Here is a 22,930-nt window from a genome sequence, read left to right on the forward strand (position 1 = left end):
AAGTAGTAAGCTGTAAGAAGGTTTGACCGACCTTTCTCGGCATGCTAAGACGAAACACGTTAGCCATCGGCCTTGATGATGACTCTATTGAATAGATCGATTGCCGATCTATCCAATGGAGCCTACTGTGTCACCAAGCTCACTACCGATGATGGCGTTCAGCCACTGTCACTGGCTTGCCAACTGTCAGCTAGCAACCTCGTAGGCCATTGCTTATTCTTCTTTTTATTTTCTTATTTCAAAAAATATTTTTAAAATATTTAAATAATAAAAAAAATATTTAGGTCTTATATATTAAAAAAAAACTTATTTGAAACAAAAATAATCTATTTTGGTCATTTTACATTTTTCAGATTTCATTTTTTAAAAGTAAAAGAAATTTCAAATTGAACAAAACAAATACGTAAAAACTTTTATAAAAAACTAATTATTCTTAAAGTTGGACCAAAAGTGATTAAGTGATAAGTTCAAACAACCCCAAACTAAGCCTAACTCACCCTCTCGTCTCAAAACCTTTACAGTTAAGAATAAGGAACCAACCCAAGACAACAAATGTGTATGGCCATGGCTTAATGCCTTTAGGGTGCATTTGGTTCAAGAATGTTGTGTTATAGGGAGTATTATATTAATGAAAAGATAAATTACCTTGAAGATTACTGGGAATGTTTAGAGAAATGTGTTTGGTTGGTTGGAATAAATTAGTAGGTATATTACATTGATATGTTTGGTTGGAAGGAATAAATTAGTAGGAATGTTATATAGATTACTAAATTGCCCTCCTTTTTAAATATTAATATAATATTATTTTTTGAATAATTTTTTTAACCCCCTATATTTGAGATTTTGCTAAAACACCCTAGCCATATAAAAGTTAAATTTGTAACAAAATCACCCCCACCCACCCCAAGCCACTACCGGTTGCCAGCTGTCGACCATCGTCGATAGTCGTTGTAACAGTGCACAACTGGCAGGCCTTGCGCCGATCTGGTCGGAAATGGCCAAATTTATTATGGCCATTAATGGCCACTTTTGTGGCTGTTGGCCTTGTGCGCCATGGATCTGGCCGTTAATGGCTGGATCTATTCCGGCGCACGATGCCATGGATCTGGCCATTAATAGCCAGATCTATTCCGGCTGAAATAGATTTGGTTGTTTTCGGAAACAGTCAAAATCGATCTGGCCGTTTCCAGCCATCGATCTGGCCGAAAATGGCCGTATCGTTGTACAATTGGCCAAATCTGGTGGATCGTGTGCCGTTTCGACGATCATCGGTGGTGGTCTTGGGTGGCCTATATTTGTTTTAAATATAAGAGCATTATTGTCCAAAAACTTAATTAATGAGGGGTAAAATTTTAATGGCAAGTTCATGTAAATTAATTTAAAAATAAGGGCATTATTGTCCAAACATTTTAATAGTTAAGGGTAAAATTGTAACAAAATTAAGATTACCAAGTAATTATAAAATGCTTAAGAAAATGGAGGTAATCAGATTACCACCTAGCTAACCAACGGTAATTACTATTAGTTTTGGAAGATTACTGAAATATTATATTACTTGACAACCAAAGGTGATAATCAAGTATCATAAGATGACATTACTTCAGTAATGGGGATTACACCCAACCAAACACATCCTTGGGGTTTGTTTAAGGAAAACGTGTATGTACAATCGATGAGGTGGCAAGTGTGAATGCATGGCCTAACCCCAAAAACTCTTATAAAAGATAATGTTTCATACTCTTATTGGTCCATATGTCAATAGATCTAGAAACCTAATACTATATAAAGGAACGAAGAGCGCACACGGGCTAACCCCTTTATCGGTTGAGCTTTTGACCTTCCTTTGTTTGGTCTGCAAGTTTGGAAGTGGTGGAAGAAGAAAACATCAACGGAAGGAGGATTCAAGCTTCACTCATATTGCTCTTTACTATTACTTGACTTGAAATCAATTTTTGAGCGCCAACATTTATAATTATACTTAATGAATATAAAACTTGGTCAAATAGTTCACCAAAGAACACATTTATGGGTGTGTTTGGTTCAGAGAATGTTGTATTACTGTGAATGTTATATTAATGGAAAGATATATGACCTTGAAGATTACTAGGTATGTTTAGGAAAATGTGTTTGGTTGGTTGAAATAAATTAGTGAGTATGTTATATTGATATGTTTGGTTGGGAGGAATAAAAGAGTGGATATGTTATATAGATTACTAAATTGCCCTCCTTTTTACATATTAATATAATATTATTTTTATTATTATTTTTTCAATATTTTTTTTAACCCCATACATTTGAGATTTTGCTAAAACACCCCAGCCACATAAAAGTTTAATTTTTAACAAAAACATCCCCACTCACCCAAGCCACTGTCGACTGCCTAAACCACTATCGGCTGTCGATCGGGAAGTGCAACAGAGATGTTATTTGAGGGGTTTTGAAAAGGAGGTGAAGGGGAGTTGTTTGATGCAAGTGGGGGTGATTTTTTATAGAAAACGCGACCGAAAAAGCATTGAGAAAAAGAGAAATCGCGTGGAAAAACAGTGGGCTTTGCCGACGATTGGGGGTAGCCCCGGTGATGGGGTTTGGTGGGATTTGAAGAGGAAAGCGAGAGGAGTTAGTGGTGGTTGGGGTTGACAATGATGCCGGAATCAGCCCAGATCAGGCTTAATACCAGTGACTACCCAACCCAAAAAAGCCCGATCCATGGCCATCTGGCCGTTTTTGGCCATCGATCTGGCCGAAAACGGCCATATCAGCGCACGTCCAACCAGATCTAATCGGTCTTGCGCCATTCCAGTGATGGTGGCTGACGGTGGGCGCTGATGGTCGGTGGTGGCGGCCAGCTACCAGCAGTCCTCTTAGGTGGCTTGTAAAATTTTTTAAAAACAAGGGCATTATTGTCCAATACTTTAATTATTTAGGGGTAAAATAGTAATGGTAGGGTTCATGTAAATTAATTTCAAAATAAGGGCATTATTGTCCAAAAGTTTTAATAATTAAGGGTAAAATTATAACAAAATTAAGATTAACAAGTAATCTTAAAATACTTAAAAAAATGGAGGTAATAAGATTACCTCATATATTACCAACAATATTTATTATTGGTTTTAAAAGATTACCGAAATCTTCTATCACTTGATAACCAAACGTGGTAATCAAGTAATATAAGATGACATTACCTCAGTAATGAGATTACCCCCAACCAAACACACCCTATAGATTTAACACAAAAGATAAAGTATTTCTAAATTAAACCATAATATAAATAAATATTTCAATGTTTCATCTAGCTTCTATAATGCAATTCATAATCTTTATTGTGACCTCACTATTATATCTGGATCGACTAAACAATAAAATATTAAAATATACTTGTTAATAATTTGAAATGTCAATTATCGAAGCTTACCTGACATCATGGCATTTGATATATTCTCTCTCAGTTTTTAAAGTAAGAAATATTGAGATATAAAACAATTGGTTAAAATTGTCTGGCAATGTGTCAAAAGAATTTTCAATTTGGTAAAGCAAATGAAAATAAATAAATAAAAAATTTCACATTTTGTTTTTTATGCAACTAAATAAAAGACAAAATTTGATATAAAGCTTATCGGACTTGATAAAATATTTAGGTGGAAACAGTGACATCATAGATTTTTTAATTGGGAGAGAAAAAATTCTCACTATTTCTTAGATGCATGGACCCTATTCAATTCAATAGGATCTTTCATTTGCATTTTTTTTCCACCAAGGACCACAAATTTGGAGTATCCTATTTTCGCATAATTCAAAAGACTCAAGAAGCAATCGATATTTCACGATTAAGGGCATAGAACTATATATTGAAATTTTATGTTAAAAACAAAACAAAACATATTAAATTAGAGTTAATTATGTTATAGACATGGCACTTCAATATTAGAACTCGCAAGTCCCGAGGGTCTAATTATGTTATGACATGGAACTTCAATATTATAATTTTTAAGTCCCAAGGTTCAAACCGGTTTAGGGTTTAGGGAGGGAGGGAGAAAAAAATTTCCAAGTGTTTTTTTGCTCTCAAATTTCTTCCACTACTGGAACTTCGTCGGCTTCCTCCGGGCGCGTCTAGCGTCAGAAATCATCGATCCACCCACCGTTGGAAAGATCTTGAGATGCTCTGTCATGTCGTTCTATCACCGCCATCCACCCACCGTTGAAAAGATCTTGAGATGCTCTGTCGTGTCGTTCCATCACCGCCTCGGGTTGCTACTCCATTCGCCGGGATTTCGCCGTGAAATTTCACGGAAACTGCAAAACTGGGTTTGTTTTTTCGGTGGGTTTTCTGATCGGGAATGGCGATGGATGGCGACGACTGACTCCTCTGGGCTTGCTCTTCAATCCCCAAAGCTGTTTGCACCTTGTTGACCTCTAGTTTTCGGCAAAACCCTCTGTTTTTTTTCCGGGAACTTGGTGTTTTGGTTGGGTTTTTTTGCCCATTTTGTGGATCTTATTTTGGTGTTTTTTTAACCAGTTTTTTTGTGGTTTGTTGCTAATTTTTTGTTGCTGCAGATTTCTAGAGAGAGTGGTTTCGATTTGGTCATCTTTGGTCGACTTTTGAGGAAGCTTTTATCGTGCACTCCAACTGCTTTATAAAAGTCCCCTCTCCTACAGGCTTTGCGCGCAAGCCTGCTGCTTGCGCGCCTGGTGCCCAATGCCCAAGCGCCCGCGCCTGCTGTTTCCTCGCCACTGTTTTGGCCTTCCCGACCACCTTTCCCTTTCCAACTCCAAAACCTCTTCACTCTTGGCCTTTTTTCACAAATCCCCACTGTTTGAACCTTTCAACTCACCAAAACCACACACTTTTTTCCATGCCACCAAGTGTTTAACAAAATGCCCGAACCAATTTCCTCACCCCCAAATAACACCATACCGCCTCCAACCCAAACCAAAACTTTAAACACTACCTCTACTACTTCCCAACAGTCGCAACCTTCCAAAAATTTGGGGAAATCCTTATGGATTGGAGATTTGGAACCATGGATGGATGACGAGTATTTGTTATCCGTTTTCTCAAATGTGGCGATTCAAGGAGCCAAGGTTTTTCATCAAAAAAACTCTTCCTTTGGTTTTCTTGAGTTTGAATCTAACGATATTGCAGGTTCCTCATTGCAATCTTTTAATGGCTTAAAAATGCCGAAATCTAAGAAGCTTTTCAAGCTCAATTGGGCGTCTTCAAAGCCCCGTGAAAAAAAAGTCAGTTTCTAAGCCAGTTTTAGAAAAGAAAAGTGTGGGTAAGAGCACATCAGCAGTGTCCTCCTCTTGGGCGGATAAAGTTAGAGTGACGAATGTCGGGTCCCATTTCACCCTTGAAGTTGTGGACCTTGATATTAAGGATGACATTTTGTATATTTCGGATGATGTTATTGATGACAACGATGTTGAGTGGCTTCGTTGTATTGTGGGTTATTTCCCGGGGTATTCTATGCCATTTCATGCTGCCCGCTCGATTGCTTTTCGTGCATGGGAAGCTATGGGTTTGGAGGATGTTATGTCCACTGGTACTGGTTTCTTCATCTTCAGATTTAGGGACGAGGATTTGGTGCATTCAATCCTAGAGAGAGGGTTGTGGATGTTTGGGGGCAAGTCGATTGTTTTGCAATAATGGCATGCTCAGTTTTCCTTTGATAAAAGCCGCATTTCCAAGGTTTCGGTATGGGCTCATTTGTATGGGCTGCCTTATCCGTTATGGTCTCACAAAGGACTTTGCATGGTTTCTTCTATGTTGGGTCGGCCGTTGTCGAGTGATAACTTTTGAATGAACCCGTTTAGATTATGCTCGGGTATGTGTTGAGATAGATGCAGCCAAGCCTCTCAAGCGCCAATTTGAATTTCAATGCCGGTTATCTACTGAACCCATTTAGCTTATAGTGGAATATGAGTGGACTCCCAAGAAATGCCTAAAGTGTTGTGTTTTTGGCCATGTTTGTCACCAACCAGAGGCACCTATTACACATATGGCTTAGGGTAAGAGTAAGACAGTTATTAGCTTCCAAAAGGCATCAGGTAGTGGTATTGCAGTGTGATCTAAGAACCGCGAGCCTTTGAGACAATCAGCTACTACTGATCCCATTAGGGAGCAGGAGAGGGATGTTTCAACCAGCTGGGGTTTCAGTTCCGGATGGGGCTACTACCATACATTCTAGTGTTGCTATAGTTGGGGATGGGGTTTCTTTGGCTTTGATCCCGTATCAGCAGACTGTCCGTGCCAGTAGAGGTGAGTTCTCCAACTTTGATTCAAGGCCAGATCCTGACATGCATTTTCATATTGAAGATGAGCAGGACCGCATTATGGGCTTCACAAACTGCACGAAAAACACTCAGGCTTCCTTTACGAGTTCTGGGAGCAGGCAATCTACTTCCTCCAATAGGTTTGCCTTGCTTGTTCTGCATATTGATGATCTTCAGACGCTAGATGCCACCTTATTTGGATCAGTTTCCCTGCCACCCCTGGTAAAGGGGAAAGGCTGGGGAAAGCGGGGGCCTAGGCGCAAGTGACTGTCTAGCTTGTTTCTTTCCCAATTCCAATGATAGGGAATTGGAATATTAGAGGCCTTAACGGCTTCTCGAAACAACGCGCGGTGAGGAATTGGATTTCTAATTCTTCTTTGGGTTTGATTGGCTTGTTGGAGACTAAGGTTGAGCAGTCTCATATATAGTCGGTGGTCTCAACAGTTTGTCCTTCATGACAGTTTTTGTCAAATGCGACGGATTCTATTGCTTGCCGAGTTCTAGTATGTTGGGATCCTTCTCTTTACTCTGTAAATAGCCTTTATTTCTCTCTTCAGGAGGTCACTTGCAGGGTTACTCATGTTTCAGAGGGGTCCTCCTTTAGGATTACTTTTATGTAAGGTTCTAACGACCCTAGGAATCGGCGCAACCTGTGGGATTTCCTTAGGGATCAGGCGGCAGAGTTTGATTCGGAGGGGTTACCGTGGTTTGTGTTGGGTGATTTTAATGCCATTTTGGGAGCCTCTGATAGAGTGGGTGGTGATCCTGCGTGGTATGGTTCTATGGATGATTTTCCCACGGTATTCATGATGCTGAGTTGATTGGGGTTCCTTTTACTAGGCTTCGGTATACTTGGCATAACAGTCAGCAAGGCGATGGGATTATTCTATGGAAGCTCGATTGGGTCTTTGCATCTCTTTCTTGGTTCATTGATCGGCCGACCACAGTTTCAGAGTTTCGACCTCGGGATGTCTTAGATCATAGCTCTATGGTTGTCCGGTTTGGCTCTCGCCATGGCAAGGTACCATCCCCTTTTAAATTTCTGAATTTTTGGGTTGATCGTGCAGATTTTGTGGATATTGTTTAGACAGTTTGGGACGAGCCTATTGTGGGCAATCCTATGTTCCGTCTTACGCAGAAATTGGGGTTATTGAAACGGAAGCTCAAATCTCTACATGTTAGGGATTCTAGCCATATCTCCAGCAGTGTGATTGAGGCTCGTGCTCAGTGGGCGACAACCCAAGCAAATTTGGACCGGGACCCCCTTTTTACTGAGTGTATCTCTCAAGAGAGGAACCTTGCCAACTGGTATTTCAGTCTTTGTCGAGATGAGGAGGCTTTTTTTAAGCAACGATCTAGTGTTCAGTGGTTGAACTTAGGGGATCAGAATACTAAGTTCTTTCATAAGTCGTTGATCCACAGGCAGGTTTGGAACCGCATCCATTGTTTGACTATCGGAATGGTACTTATATTACTGACAGTCAAGGTTGAGGGTGCCTGGTGGTGGTTTTTTTTAAGGTTCTTCTTGCTGTCCCTACTCAACCTTGGATCGCGGAGGCTTCCAGGTATTTCTCTGGGCGCATTTCTTTTGATATGATTTCTCCTTTGATTGCTTCTATCACTGATGATGAGATTAGGATTGCTTTATTCTCTATCCCGGATGATAAAGCTTTTGGTCCGGATGGATACACTTCTTTGTTTTTAAGCGGGCATGGGATATTATCAATACAGATTTCAAAGACGCGGTGAGATATTTCTTTGTTACTAATGCAATGCCAAGATGTGTTAATGCTACCAGGATTGCTTTGGTCCCTAAGGTGGAGAACCCGAGCCGTATGACTGACTTTAGACCGATATCTTGTTGTAATGTACTATACAAGTGCATTACTAAGGTGATAGTGAATCGGTTTAAAGTAGTGCTTCTGGATGTTATTGGGGGTTCTCAGTCGGCTTTTGTCCTAGGTCGAAGGATTTCTGATAATATTCTGCTGACTCAGGAGCTTTTGCGGAATTATCATCTTGGGGGTACTTCACCTCGATGTGCCCTTAAAGTTGATATTCGGAAAGCTTTTGATATTGTGAGTTGGGATTTCATCCTTTTGGGGCTACGTATCGTTGGGATTCCTGAGCGTATGGTGAGGTGGATCATGACGTGTATCTCTACACCGTATTTCTCTGTTGCCCTGAATGGAGAGCTTCAACGGTTTTTTAGGTCCTCTCGGGGTGTTCGGTAGGGAGACTCTTTTTCTCCTTACTTATTTGTGTTGGCTATGGAAGGGTTAGCTGGTATCCTTCGAGAAACCTCTCAAAGCCTTGGGTTTCATTATCATTGGAGGTGTAGGCAAACATCTATTACTCATTTGTGTTTTGTAGATGATCTGATGGTGTTTTGTCGAGCAGATGCTTCCTCTATTAGCCTGATAAAATCAGCATTGGATTCTTTTGCCAAGGTTTCTGGGTTAGTGACTAACGCAGAGAAGAGCCCGTTGTTTCTTTTTGGAGTTACAGATGTGGAGCAAGTTGGTTTGCAGTCTATTTGGGTTTCCAGTTGGGGGTGTTACTAGTCAGATATCTAGGGGTTCCTCTGATCTCTACCCGGCTTCGGCATTTTGATTGTAAGCCTCTGTTAGAGCGAATTCTGTCTTGGATTAGGCTATGGATGTCGGCATCTTTGACCTATGCAGGCCGACTTCAACTGATCAAGTCGGTGCTTTTCTCCATACAGGTCTATTGGTCATCCATGTTTCTTTTGCCGACAGCTATAGTTAGACGGATTGAGAGTATTTTGGCCTCGTTTCTCTGAAAGGGTACTTCTCTATCCCCTTCGAGTGCCAAGGTTGCATGGTCTTCTGTTTGCTATCCATTGAGAGAGGGTGGTATGGGGATTAAGAGGATCCAAGATTAGAATAGAGCGGCTATTCTTAAGCATGTCTGAAGACTACTTAATGATAGGTCTTTTATATGGTCCTCTTGGGCCCGTTTGGTTCTCCTCCGTGGTCGGTCTTTTTGGTATATTCGAGTTACATTTGGGGTTTCATGGGTTTGGAGGAAAATCTTACTCAGCAGGGATTGGTGTCAGGGTCTTATTGTGATTTGTATCGGTGATGGTAGGGACACCTTCTTATGGCGGGATCACTAGCTACCACAGGGACCTTTGTGTGACTTGCTCCCTCTTAGGATTTTGACTTCTATTGGTTTGCCATGGGATGCTCGGGTTTCGAATATTATTCGAGATGGTTTGTGGGATTTTCCTTCGAGTAGTGCAAAACTTCAGCATATCTGGAACTCTATTATAGTGCAGCCTTCAGTGGGTCTTCCTGATCATCTTGTGTGGAAGGGTCACTCGTCCGGACGATTCTCTATTGATTCAGCTTGGAATGTGTTGCGGGACAAATGGGATGTGAACTCGATTCATCATCTCTTGTGGTTTCCAGGGCATATTCCATGCCACTATTTCATTATGTGGTTTGCTTCTCTTGGTCGGCTTCACACCGTGGACCGGCTCATCCCTCATGGTGTCATTATATCCTCCTTGTGTGTTTTGTGCAGGTCGACTACAGAGACCCATGACCATTTGTTTTTCATCTGTGACTTCTCTAGTTATATTTGGCAAGAGGTCACTACCAGGACGCTCTCTACATGGCCTACTCTCTCTTGGCTCCCTTTGCTCCAGTGGGCTAGTTTACATCTTAGACGCAAAGGGGACTTCAGGCACTTTCTTTCTCGGTTAGTCATTTCAGCTACAGTTTATTTCCTATGGTTTGAACGGAATAACCTTGTGTTTCGTCAACACTGTAGCTCTCGTAGAGATATAATCTTAATTATTTGTGATTTAGTCCAAACCAAGATATTGGGTTTAGCACACAAGTATGAAATCTCGCCCAACTCCGTGCGATATGACATCTTCCTGATTAGCTTTGTGGAGAACCTACATGCTCTTTATGCTGGTTTGTGGCTTTGTGGTTTATGACATCTTCTTGATTAGTTTTGTCGAGAGCCTGCGTGCTCTTTTATGCCAATTTGTGGCTTTGTGGTTTTCTTCCATATGTTTTTTTTAACTGAGATTTATCAGTTTTACTCTTAAGGTATGCCCCTCGTATTTTTACATGTTTTTTTCTTTTTTATAAAATTCTTACCTTTCCCAAAAAATAAAAAAAATAAAAAGGTTCAAACCGGATCCGAAACCTGCACATATAAAAGCTTTTATCCACCACAATACACAGCAAGCTATTTAAACGCGAGAAAACTTTTTCATAGAGAATCAAATTCCTTAAATCTACAATTTCTTAGAGTCTTGACAAGTAAACAGAGCACTTAATTTAAAGCGCAGCATCGCCTAGCAAAAATTACAACAAAAATGTAAATAACTTGATAATGCTTCAAGTACAATTGTTAATGTGTTTTTAAGAGTGACCGTTTTTTTAATGGTTAGTTTATCTAGGCAAATGACAGTCCATGTATGCATGCTCCATAACAATGAAGACGACCAAAAAGCAGAATTGGCCCCACAGAAATGTTCCTCATCAATCTTCTTCAGAATAACTGAACTTAATGGAGTGTGATTGGAGATCAATCTGCCCTCCTCTATAGCTCCCTCGCTTCTTCTTAGTCTTTTCATGTCGAAAATCCCTGCAACAGAGGGGGAAAGAATTACAATTGGAAGGGTCACCTCTTCTCAATCCTATGATCTACTCCCTTTCTCCAACCCCGACCATGAAACAATAAGGGAAAAAGAGAACTATATCCCAGAATTAAAACTCTAAAAGGTAGTAACTTATCTTAATAGCCACCTCTTCACACAACCACAGAAAGTGGCATGATTAACATTGACAGTTTAACAAAGCTAAGTTCTAAATTATTAAGATGGATTCAACAAAATTTAGATTAATTCTACTAACTTACCTCAAAAAAATAATAAGTACAGCATAAAGCATTAGATTATTACAACAATTGGGACCAAAAGTAGCAGCTCGTTGCATAATCTAGACTGAAGAATTCTGGCTATCCAAACTGGTAAGCCGGAAATAGAAACATACTAATAGAATATCATTTTAATATGTGAAAGTTTTCAACTAATCAAACTGGTTGAATTAAGAATGAACGTAAAAAAGCATTGTTGTTATTAATTATATGCAAAAATTGTTGATGCAATACAAGTAGTGGACTCAAATTTTGAAAAAGCAGATTCACCATCATATGATCTCTACCACCATTAGCCAGAATACATATAATAATACAGCCACCATTTCATAAACCAAGGATAAATCTTCTGGAATTAGGATTACACAACAATCTGCATTAAAGGATTCATGTTTCCCAGGAGCAACCTTTTCAACAATTCTATTTATGGTGAACTTTCATTCTATTTTTAAAGAATTGGCAAATTAAACAATGTCCAAACAGCAGAAAGGCAATTTCCCCTAAAGTCATGTTGAAGGAAATAAATGAATCAAATAAATATCTTCAAGTGACAAACTCATGACCACAAAATGTACCTTCCTCTAACTTGGCCTAGCACTTCTTGTGCTTTAGCACCATAGCCACTATCTGCACCATCCTGTAGAGATACTTTTGGTGTAAAAAATTCCACATTCATTTAAGAAACAAAATTGAAGGATCAAAAAAATATTAAAAGCAAGCACAAAAAACTTATCAAACCTTTGCCCAGTATGAATTATCTTTAAGCCTCTCATCAGTAAAGTCCACCTCATCAACTTTTACTCTCTGAAATGCTTGAACAACTGTCCTTGGCTGCAATGATAGAATTAAGCAATATGATTCCCACAGACGTTTAATGATACTGCAGAAAATTCTTAAGACCCAAAATCAAACCAACGTCATTGTGCACACAAGATTAATCAACATGCTGTTCAAGAAAACCATTTAACTGAAAAAAACTAAGACCGTCAACAGGGACAATCAGATCAGTATTCCAATTAAATTTATGAATTAGAAGATATGCAAAGTATGTTCCAGTAATTCTGTAGTCCCAGGTTGATTAAAATAAAAATTACTAATTCACCATAACACTTAGAACTAGTAAAAGTATATAAAATGCATCTAATTCTGTGTTGATTTTGGCTTTTGTTAATTGACTATTACATTTTTTTTTTAATTTTACTTTATCATTACTTAATGTTTCATACAATTTCGTGAACATATAAGCAACAATTTCAATTACAAACACAAGACAATCATCAAGCGTGTTTAATAAATACCTATCATCGCCTTTTTATATTCTTAAATTTTAGTCTATATTAAAGTTAACAATATGTTGGACATTTCGTGGGTATTCTATCTAGCATAAAGGAAAGCATTCTATATGACATCACACACCATGCACATGAGCAGGAAGGTGCCTGCCACAGAAAATGTGCAAGAAGTATTCCAGGAAAACAATTTCTGTGAGGCCTTTTACAATTTTAAGAGGTTTGGAGTCCAAATATGAAGACAATCTATTAGCATACTAACTTCACAGGGTTTGTACATATTGAGTTTGAATCATACCTCTGCTGAACCATTCACTTCCTTAACGGATTTATGCAGGGAAGATTTATATTCTTTCTCAAGATTTGCATTCACTTGACCAAGGTGGTCTTTACTTTGTTTACTAGCATCTTCATTAGTTCCCAAAGATGCTTTCACCTCCGCAACTTTATAGCTTTCTTTCTGTTCTTCTGAACCCTTTGTCTTCCTGCGTTTGGATTCTTCAACTTCTTTTTCGTAAATAGGCTGAGTATTGTTTTCTTCACCATCCAATCTTTTTCTTTTCTTGGAACTTTTACTCTTCTCCTTAACAGTTGCATCTTCTTCAAATGTCTTATTATCATCCTTTTTAGACTCAGTTCCACTTGAATCCAACTTGCTTTTCTTCTTTTTTTCCTTATGTTTCTTTTCAGACTCATGCAACTCTGAGTCACGCACACCATCATCAGTAGACTTCTTTAATAAATCAATGCTGACTTGCTCTACCTCTCCAATAGCATCAGAAATCTTTTTACTTTTTCTCTTCTCTGTAGATTTTTTATTCAATTCGGGGACCATATCATCCAGTATCACCTGCTTAATCTCCTTATAATCAGCAAATTTACCAGATTCTTCTGATTGAATAACTATAGCATCACCATCACCATCACCATCACCATTCCAATCTCTTCTCTTTTTCTTTTTCTTACCAACTCCTACGCCAACAACCACGTTAGCCTCTTTGATGCCTTTAGAATTGCCATTCATAAATAAATCTGCAATTTTACAGACTCAACATTATTGCTAACATTAGTATTTACACAATACAAATCATATATATGGGGGTGGGGGGTGACTGACTTATCACCATGCCCATCAGCATCACATGGCAAGCTCAAAGCTTTATGACCTACCTTGTACATTCTGTCTGCTGAAATTTGTGTTTCCATGATCACTGCACATTGAAGAAGCTAGCGAAATGAGAATGGAACTGAAATTTAGTTTAATGATTAAAACAACAAAAGCCAAAGAAATTTTGGCAAGTATAATGAAATGTCTAAAAACATGAACCACAAAAGAAAATTATTGGCATTCTCATCTAGAAAGCACATCCAATCATAAATCTGACAGATAACAATCAATAATAGCGATCAAAGTTATACTTGTAATCTAAGAGGGATATATATTTTTGTCCTTAAGATTGGGTGTGAGTAACACTTGGCCCCAAGTACTTGGGTAACTAACACTTTCATCCAGTCAGTAAATAGTGGTAACAATCATAGCCCACTGAAACACTGATAGGACCTGACCTGCAATTCAAGCAAACTACCACAAACAATCTGCACTCACAAGTTAAATTCACCCAAAATAGTAATAGAATCCTGTGTATTAACCTCAACAAGTATTACAGCTAAGCAACACGTTAGATTCCAACAGTCCTATCCTCAGTATTTAGTAAGCAAACAACTCAGAAACGTAATGCAAAAATACAATCAGAAAAGAAAATCACAACACTGACTTCGAGGGTCAGACACCTCTCAAATACTGACTTCGAGGGTCAGTAGCCTCCCTTTTCACTTTACTCTATAATTCTCTGCCTTTTCTATTTCACTCCTCCTCCTTTTATTCTCTCCTGTCACCCTTTATTCTAACTGAATTCCACCTACGTTCCACCATAACCTGCCATCTGTCCTAACAATATTCCTTTAAAACAAACTCAAAACAAATCCTGACTTCCAGCCTTGCAGATAATTGGCCATGTTCCTCTACTGCCTATTCCCACGCTTCCTGTGGTACACTATCTTTATTGGTTGCTCATCAAACACATTTCAGTTAAAAGGCCTATCATGCCCTTTTACCTGTCTCTTGATTTCGTGTTGGACAGCATGAATATGCTGGACCAAGCACCGCAGCTGATCAAGTCTGATTTGATGAAATCCTTCAAAGAGAAACTATTCAGCCCAAACAACAGCAAACTGTGCAAAGAGGTGGGAGAAATAAAGCGAAGGAGATAACCAATGGTCTGCCTCTTATTCCATTATAATTACTTAATGATTAATGAATATTATTTCTGTTATAGAACAAAATGACTAATCTATTGCCTCACCCATGTTGCAACCGACAAACATTTGGTTTCATCACCTACTGCATCAACTTCCTCTTGAAAAAAAAAAACTCAAAACACTAGTCCCATCCTAAATCCTCCAGCAATCTGTATCACCAAGTAACCCAAGGAAAGTAGAAAACACTAAAAGAATCTCCACAAAAGAAAAATCCACATAAAAAGTCATTCTCATCTCTTTTTCTTTTCTTCCTCATCTCCATCTTGGTCACCTATTTTTAGACTATTGTTGACAAATTGAGCTACTAGTTATGGTGAGGGCTGTCTTCAGCATGTCTTGTGGTTGTTGTGACTAGTGTTGGGTGGGCAAGGAGGCAAATGGTTGAGGGTAGGGATTGGATCTACAATGGTGGAGGGTTTCGTGGATAGTGGTGGCAATGGCTAGTGTGTTTAGGAGTTCTGTGTGTTTGGGTCAGAAAGAGATAAGAGAGATGATGAGAGGAGAGTGAAATGAATGAGAAAGAGGTGAGAGAGAAGACATGAAAGAGAATTTTTTTTTTCACATTATGGATTGGAAACATCAGATTTACCCTTATTACAAAGGTTAGCCATGATTACTAACAGTGGTTTACTGACGGAAAGAAAGTGTAGTAAACCAAATTAGTTGAATTGAAGTATTACTACCCCCAAACCTCAAGGATGAAAGTTAAATATCCCAATCTAAAAACATGCATCAACAAAGTGTACATTAATTATATAATTATGGACTTTGTCTGGGGCAACCAATAACATTGCACAATCAATTCAATTCTAAGCAGTCTTCAAAACTTGTTTTGATCTCCGGTTCATCCTAGCATCAAAATTGCCAAACAAAACCTCCAAAAGAAACGACAATTTTTTTTTTTTTTTTTTTTCAAATTACACTGCAATGAATCATCTTTATGCCTACCGAACCCAGATAATTGTCCTGTTAGATGTCCAGAATACCTTACGGAGATTATAGATCAAAACAAAACACCACCCCCAAATATATAGCACAGAGCTGATAAAAGACAATTAATACACAATAGAAAAAGAAATAATTCATCATCTTACATTGCCTCCAAATACTTGTAGCACATGTCCTCCAAATCCAAAGTGCAACCAATGAAATCATCTTTCTGCAACATGAGCAGAAGAAAGAATATCGGCATGAGTGAATAAGGTCAAACTAATAGATATACTACACGAAAATTGTTCTAAAATTCACTAAACAAATCAGAGATCAAGATTCAAGAACATGCAAATTTAATCCCATGAACTTGGTTTGCCTCACATATTGCCACTGGCAATTCCTTATAGTAAGGTCTTGATAGAAAAACATAATAGTACATTGCTTGGTTTTGTGGGATTTATAATCATTCACCAACAAAACAAAGCACATAAATCAAATTCTACACTATATTAACGGATAAATAAGTCATGCTTCCATTGTGACTGCCAACTATAGCAACCATAAAGAGCCATAATAAAAATAAAAATAATAATAATAATAATAATAATAATAATAATAATAATAAGGCTTACAAAAACTGAAGTAAAATATGAAAAAATTCACACAAGACTTGGGATGCTCAATTCAACATAACTACATTTTTATCCACAACTGGAGAAATATAAACAAAAGTCCGCAGAGCAAAACGAGGTATGTTTATTGATTTGTGTTTCTTTAAAGCAAAACCACAATACTTAGCATACATTTTCGTGAAATCAATGTGAATATAAAAGAAAACCCACCTGTATTTGTGCTTCAGATAAAAGCTTCTTAAGAGTTTTGGAGAAGCCATTGGAGTTCAAGTAGCCAGCTACGGAGCGAAGGAGGAGAGCCTTCTGTTCCGATTTTAAAGCTGGGGCGGAGGGCTTGTCAATGACGTGCTTCATGTTTTGGTTTGCAAGTAATACTTGGCGAGGCTTGAATGATATGAGGCTAGGGTTTATTGGGTCTGAAATTAGGGTTTTATGTTTAAGCATATAAATACTTAAAATGCAAGAGCTTTTTCAGCTCAGCCCGGGAACAGTTACAGGACCAAGAATCTGTCTCAGGGAGAGCGAATTAGGGTTTTGGAAGACTTTAGGCTTTTGCTCGTGTTAACTGTTTTAAGGCAGACAATCCCTTATAATTACATATAATACCATAATAAATAAATAAATAAATATATATATATAATTGGGAGTTTCACTTAAATTACCCAAACATTTTTGAAATAGTCAAAACATTGGTCGGGTACCCACCCAAATATTGTGGAATCGGAATGAGAACCTGAACCGATCGATTTATAGGATTTGGAACCTAAATTGGAGCCGCCTGGTTTTGGATCCTAAATGGCTAGAAAAGGAAACCTAAAACACAGATTTTTTTTTTGGTTCTAAGTACTTGGGAAAATAACAATACACACAAATAAACCCTATAAAATCACAAATACACCCTCATCTATTTACAGAAATTACAAGAAATCACCGCAAGATAAATTAGTGCATTATTTCTAACAATTTCTCTCATCTTTATATTTAAAATAATGCAACTGAAACATCATACCTCTTGATCGTTTCACTTGTGCTAAAGTGCTCTTCAATAACAATATCTTGGCAATCCAATAAAGTGTAATAGACAAAACTCAATCAAAAATACATTATAAAACATAATTAATTACAACCCTTCAATATCTAAATTCACCCAATTCAATTTCTTAAAAAAAATTAATAACAAATTGAAGAAATAAAAAAATTGAAGCTTCATAGTTGCAATTCAACCACTAGATCTAGGCCATGGTGGCCAAAAACATCAGATATGGGCAGTGGTGGCAAGATTTAGTCACTGCCTAGGCGCAATTGGAGGAAGATGGAGAAAAAGAGAATGAGATATAAGGAGGAGATGGAGAAGAAAGGGAGAAGAAAGGAGGAACATGAGAGAGAGAAAAAACTTATAAGAAAGGAAGAGGAGGAGAAGAGAAGAAGGAAAGAGGAAGAAGATGAAGGATGAAAATGATGGAAGAGAGAGAAAATGTAACAACTAATTCCAAATTTTCCCCCTAATTTGCAAAACCTAATTCCTTATTCAATAACCAAAATCACATAATACCCTTCATAATTTTATGAAATATCATTTTACCCCTATTCTCACTAGGGTACCTGGATCCCGATTCTCACATTTGGTTCTGGTTCCAGTTCTATTTCCAGTTCCAAACACAATGGAATCAAACTTGGACCTGCATAGTGTTGGTTCCGCCTATTAGGAACCAAAACCGACCTTGTGTAGGTCGGTTCCAGCTCTAACCCTAATTTCATGCTCATCGACTAAGTTAGTTAACATTTATGGCCATTTTTAAGGGTAGACTGGGATGGCAAACAGGCGGCTAGGGACATGGATTGTCATCCCCATCCCAAAAAGGGATTTTATCCCCATCCTTGTCTTTATCCTCAAATTGACCTATACGGGGACAAGACAAGGATCCCTGAATGGGGATGGATTCCTGAAGACCCAATCTTCAATATTCTTAAATGAATACAATATATATATGTATATATATTTCAATTAATTTTTTCGAGAATTGGGACAGGCGAGGAAGGGATGGTTCTCCATCCTGACTCGAAAGTAATTTGAAGATGGTTTCATCCCCATCCTCATCTCGTCTTGGAAAATTTTGTTAAAATTCCCTACTCAAACAAGCTCCAAGTACTTACCCCCTTTGGGGAAGATTAACCTTTTCTATTATGATCCCTAGACTTTTTGGGGCATTCTTGGTTTTTATCATCTACCCCCTTAGAGATTATTAAGTTTTTAGCTTCACCCGAGTTTTGATAAAGTATTAGGTACCTCCTTATATTTACTTTATCCCCTTAAAATTATCATGTATCACTTTAAGATCATCATTTATCCTTATAAAGTATCAAAACCTAGCTAATGGGGGATATATATGTAACGCCCCGCTTGAGGTCGTTGTTATTGTTTCCTCTTTCGCCCTTAATCGAGTTGGTTTTTGTTTATTTTTTGTTTGAATGTTATGTTATTTGTGCCCTGAAATTGGTTGAAAATAGAAGGATTTGAGTGTACAAGCTTCGCCGGGCGAAGAAGAATCTTCGCCGCGGCGAAGATGGGTTGAACCAAGGGTGAACTCTCTGGACATTTCGCCGCGGCGACTAAGGTTCTTTCGCCGCGGCGACAGGCCGAATAAAATGTTGGTTGAGTTTTAGACATTTTCTTCCCTAAGGACATTTTGACCTTTCTACCCCTTTTAGCAGGAAAAGTGGGGAGTTATTGTAAGGATTTTTCATGGAGAATTGTTTGATATGGGGGTGAGTTTGTAATGATCAAGGATATAGATGGAATTCCCAAAGAAGAGTAAGGGCAATATGGGAATGCTTTGTTATACATTTCATTAAAAAGGGATTAGAATAACAAAACCCCTCATTTCTTCTCCTCAAACGCAGCACTCCATTCTTCTTCCTCTCAACTTCTCTTCTCTCTTGATCAAGGATTTCCAGGGATTTTGAAGTGATTTGGGGTATAGAAAGCAACCTAAGGCTTCCTAAGGTAGTATTCTCCTTAGTTGTGTGATTTGTAGATTTTTGTTCATTTTGGTTTTTGAGGGTTTTCATTCTTTTTGGTTAAGAGTAAGAGAATAGTCAAGAAAACCAAGTGGAAAGAAGATTTGGTGAAGTCTCTCCATAGCAAGTAATAAAACCCAACCCAAGTTGAGATTTATGAAATTTCTTGATTAGGGTTTTGGTAGACTTGATTTATTGTATGTGATATACATGTAATTGGCAGGTATGAAGGATTAAATAATTTCTATGCTTTGTGAATGTTATTACTTTGCAAATATGAGAAATGGGTTGTTGGTTTGGCAAGGTAGTTGAGATGGATTTGAAGGGGTGTTATGGAACCCTTTTTGGAAGTGTTTTATTTGACAGGTTATTATGACTTTGTGAAGGGGTTTTTCCCCATTTGGATGGTTAGGAAAAGTTTTAGATTCATGGCTATGCAGAGTTTTATAGTGCACATGAGTTGTTTGATGAAATGCCTATAGAGGTTTGAGTGTAAGTAATGAACCTTAATTCTTGCAACATTGCATGTTGGCTCACAAGTGCATTAGTAGAGATGAATCATCCATGTGCATTGTATATGCATTGACAAGTGACCTAAGAAAGAGTAGGAAACTTTGTGTTTAGAAATACCCTATGAGTAGAGAGCTTAGTGGGTAAAATTACTCTAAGGTAGAGCAATTGAAAAATGCTCATATAATGAGTTAGAAGAGTAATATAGTTGGGATGTGCTTTGTGCATCACCCGACCGTTATGGGAATCGATTGAGTTTTTGTGAACATCATCCAATAGCCCTTAGAGATGGGTCGATGCTTAGTGATCGTCACCCAATGAGTAATAGGAATGGGTAGATGCTTTGTGACCACCACCCGTTAGTTTAAGAATATGTAGGTTGATGCTGTGTGATCATCATCCAACCTAGTAGAGGCGGTTGATGCTTTGTGATCATCACCCGATAGTGACTAGAGACGGGTAATTCTTGGTGATCATTACCCAAATTCATGAGGAACGGGTAGGTGCTAGGTGTCCCCACCCGATAGCTAGGAGGAACCAGTTGGTGCTTTGTGATCCTTACTCGGTAGTCCCCAAGGAAGTGTGGTACTGTGTGAATTCCACCCATAGCCATAGAGAGTGAGATGGTGCTGTGTGAACGCCATCCGGCCGTACCTCCGGTAAGATGAGGCCATGAGTTTATTAAAACAGAATATAAACACAGATTAAAAAGGAAAGATTAAGAGTCACACACGGGGCCAGACAGTTAGAGAGTTTTACTTACTGAGCATTATTTGTGCTCACCCCGTTATTTTTCCTTTGTGGATGCAGGTTCTAGGTGATGATGCGGTTGGAGGGGCGTCGCGCACGAGGAGCAATACTACACTGTTCCCCTATTTTGTCTTTTAAAATGCACTTTTGTAAACAGTAACCTTTGTGTATAAAAGACATGTGAATTGTAATGAAAAAACGTTTTGGGCCCAATTTTCCATTGTTAATTGCATGCAGTACTAGTTTTCAGTAGTGTTACAATATACTTTCTAGAAATTATAAGGGAGTACAATACTTCTTAATCTCTCAAAGGTAAGGAAAAAAAAAAACCCTTTAATCTTCCATTTAGATTTTTAATTGTCTTGGCCCAAATAACTAAAGGCCGTTTGTAACGACTCGATTCTTATAAAAACATGCACGTGAAAATATACGTAACCATAATATAAAAGTTGGGCCCAAAATTTTTCTTTCATTAAACATATGCATTCTTTATACAATATTACAAGGTTTGTGACATATGCAAACTATCAAAGGGGTGGACAGTGTAGCCATTTCTCTTCGTGGGCCGATGTCCATCCGACTGTGCCTCATCTAGAACCTGCAAAAACATAGGGAACAACTGGATGAGCCAACAAGGCTCAGTAGAAACCCCTGAACTCAAATATCTCTGTAACTCTTTCTTTAATCACTAGCTAATTACTCTTTCTCATAGCTCTTCTATACTAACTTTCTTTCTAGTAAGTCACAGCCCCATCTGACCGGAGGCACGGCTGGACTCGCTCCCACTTTCGGTGACTTCTACTCTCTAGCCGATCGGACTTGGTTATGCATGGATTCGAAAACTTTGGCCATGGGAGTGCATAGAATCTCTCGGGTAAACTCGGGTATAGCCCTCATCCGCATGTACACTACGGCTACCCCCCTTCTCTTTCTGATACTCTGGCCGCTTATTAATGCAGCGTACTGCGAATACTCTACCCGTACTCACCGTTCCCCATCGCACAACCTACTCTATTCTCTTATTAAGCACTACTCTCTTATTAAGCACTACTCTAGCTTTACTCTATAGTGCCCTTCTCTTTTTCTTTCTACTCTTAGAGTAGTCTAAACTCAAAATCTCTACTCTTTCTTTTCTAATGCATAAGAAAGCATAATTATGCACATCAATGGCTCATACTCATTAATGCATTTATGAAAAGTAACTATGACATGTAGCAACAATTAAGGCTTTCTACCCTTACTTATGATTCTCTTGAGCATTTTATCAAGCAACTCATGTGCAAGTAATACTCTACTCTAATTCTAACTTTTCTGTTTCCTTTAATCAACCAAATGGAGAAAACTCCCTCACAACCATCTAATTCCCTGTCACAATAAAAACACTTCCATAAGCTTGCTCAAAACTTCCTCCAACTTCTATCAAACTCAACCCGACTCAAGCAAATACCACACTTCTCATAACTCTAACTCAAACATAATACTACTCTATTCACAATTAAAAGAAAGCACATATGTATTTCAATCTACTCAAAAGAGTTCTTAGATCTCAACTTTAGTGGTTTACTTACCTTATGAGAAATTAGCTTCTTTAACACTTCTCCTTTCCTTTGGAAACTTGCTTTTCCTCTACAATTTAACCAACAACACAACATGAATTCTAATCAAACATAGGAAAACTCTCATCTAAAGCACAACCCTTCCCTTAGGAAGCTTTAGTTAAACCCTACTAAAAGTTTCTCAAAAAGGCTCTTGGAAATCCTTGAAGATTGAAGGAAATTTGAGAGAGTTAGAAGAATGAAGGAGGCGGGAAGTGGAAAAATGAGAACAATCAAGGCTAAACCCTTTTTATAACTCTTAATACTCATTCTTCCCATTTTGCCCTTGCTCTTTTATGGAAATTCCATCCAATCCTTGATTCCTACTAACACCCCCCATACTAACACATTCTCCTTGAATTTTCCTTACAATTTACTCCCCACTTTTCCTGCTAATTAGGGGTGAATGGTCAAATTGCCCTTATGAAAGAAATATCTAAAACTTGGTAACTTTTGGTCGGGCCGTCGCCGGCGGGCGAGGAAACTTCTGTCGCCGCGGCGAAACTGTCCAGAAAGTTTCCCTTGGTTTCAACATATCTTCGCCGCGGCAAAGATTCTTCTTCGCCCCGGCGAAGCTTGACACACTACACTTCTTCTATTTTTAACCAATTTCAAGGCAATTAGTCAACACCACACTCGTACTAATGTCAATCAAACAATATTACCACGAAACCATCTCAAATAAGAGCAAACG

The 22,930-nt window shown here is 38.4% G+C and overlaps 1 protein-coding gene across 1 annotated transcript; it reads right to left on the reverse strand.

Annotated features, from left to right (window-relative positions):
- Positions 1-10,705: 10,705 nt before the first annotated feature.
- Positions 10,706-16,962, reverse strand: LOC116124877 (nucleolar and coiled-body phosphoprotein 1). The gene is made up of 7 exons (XM_031410640.1): positions 16,574-16,962; positions 15,893-15,957; positions 13,650-13,690; positions 12,778-13,511; positions 11,929-12,021; positions 11,766-11,827; positions 10,706-10,899 (listed from the first exon to the last, which is right to left on the reverse strand). The coding sequence occupies exons 1-7, from the start codon at positions 16,805-16,807 to the stop codon at positions 10,794-10,796; spliced, it is 1,335 nt and encodes a 444-aa protein (XP_031266500.1). The 5' UTR covers positions 16,808-16,962; the 3' UTR covers positions 10,706-10,793.
- Between the last annotated feature and the right edge of the window lie 5,968 nt (positions 16,963-22,930).

Source organism: Pistacia vera, unplaced genomic scaffold, assembly GCF_008641045.1.
Source record: "Pistacia vera cultivar Batoury unplaced genomic scaffold, PisVer_v2 Contig157, whole genome shotgun sequence".
Classification (NCBI taxonomy): Eukaryota; Viridiplantae; Streptophyta; class Magnoliopsida; order Sapindales; family Anacardiaceae; genus Pistacia; species Pistacia vera.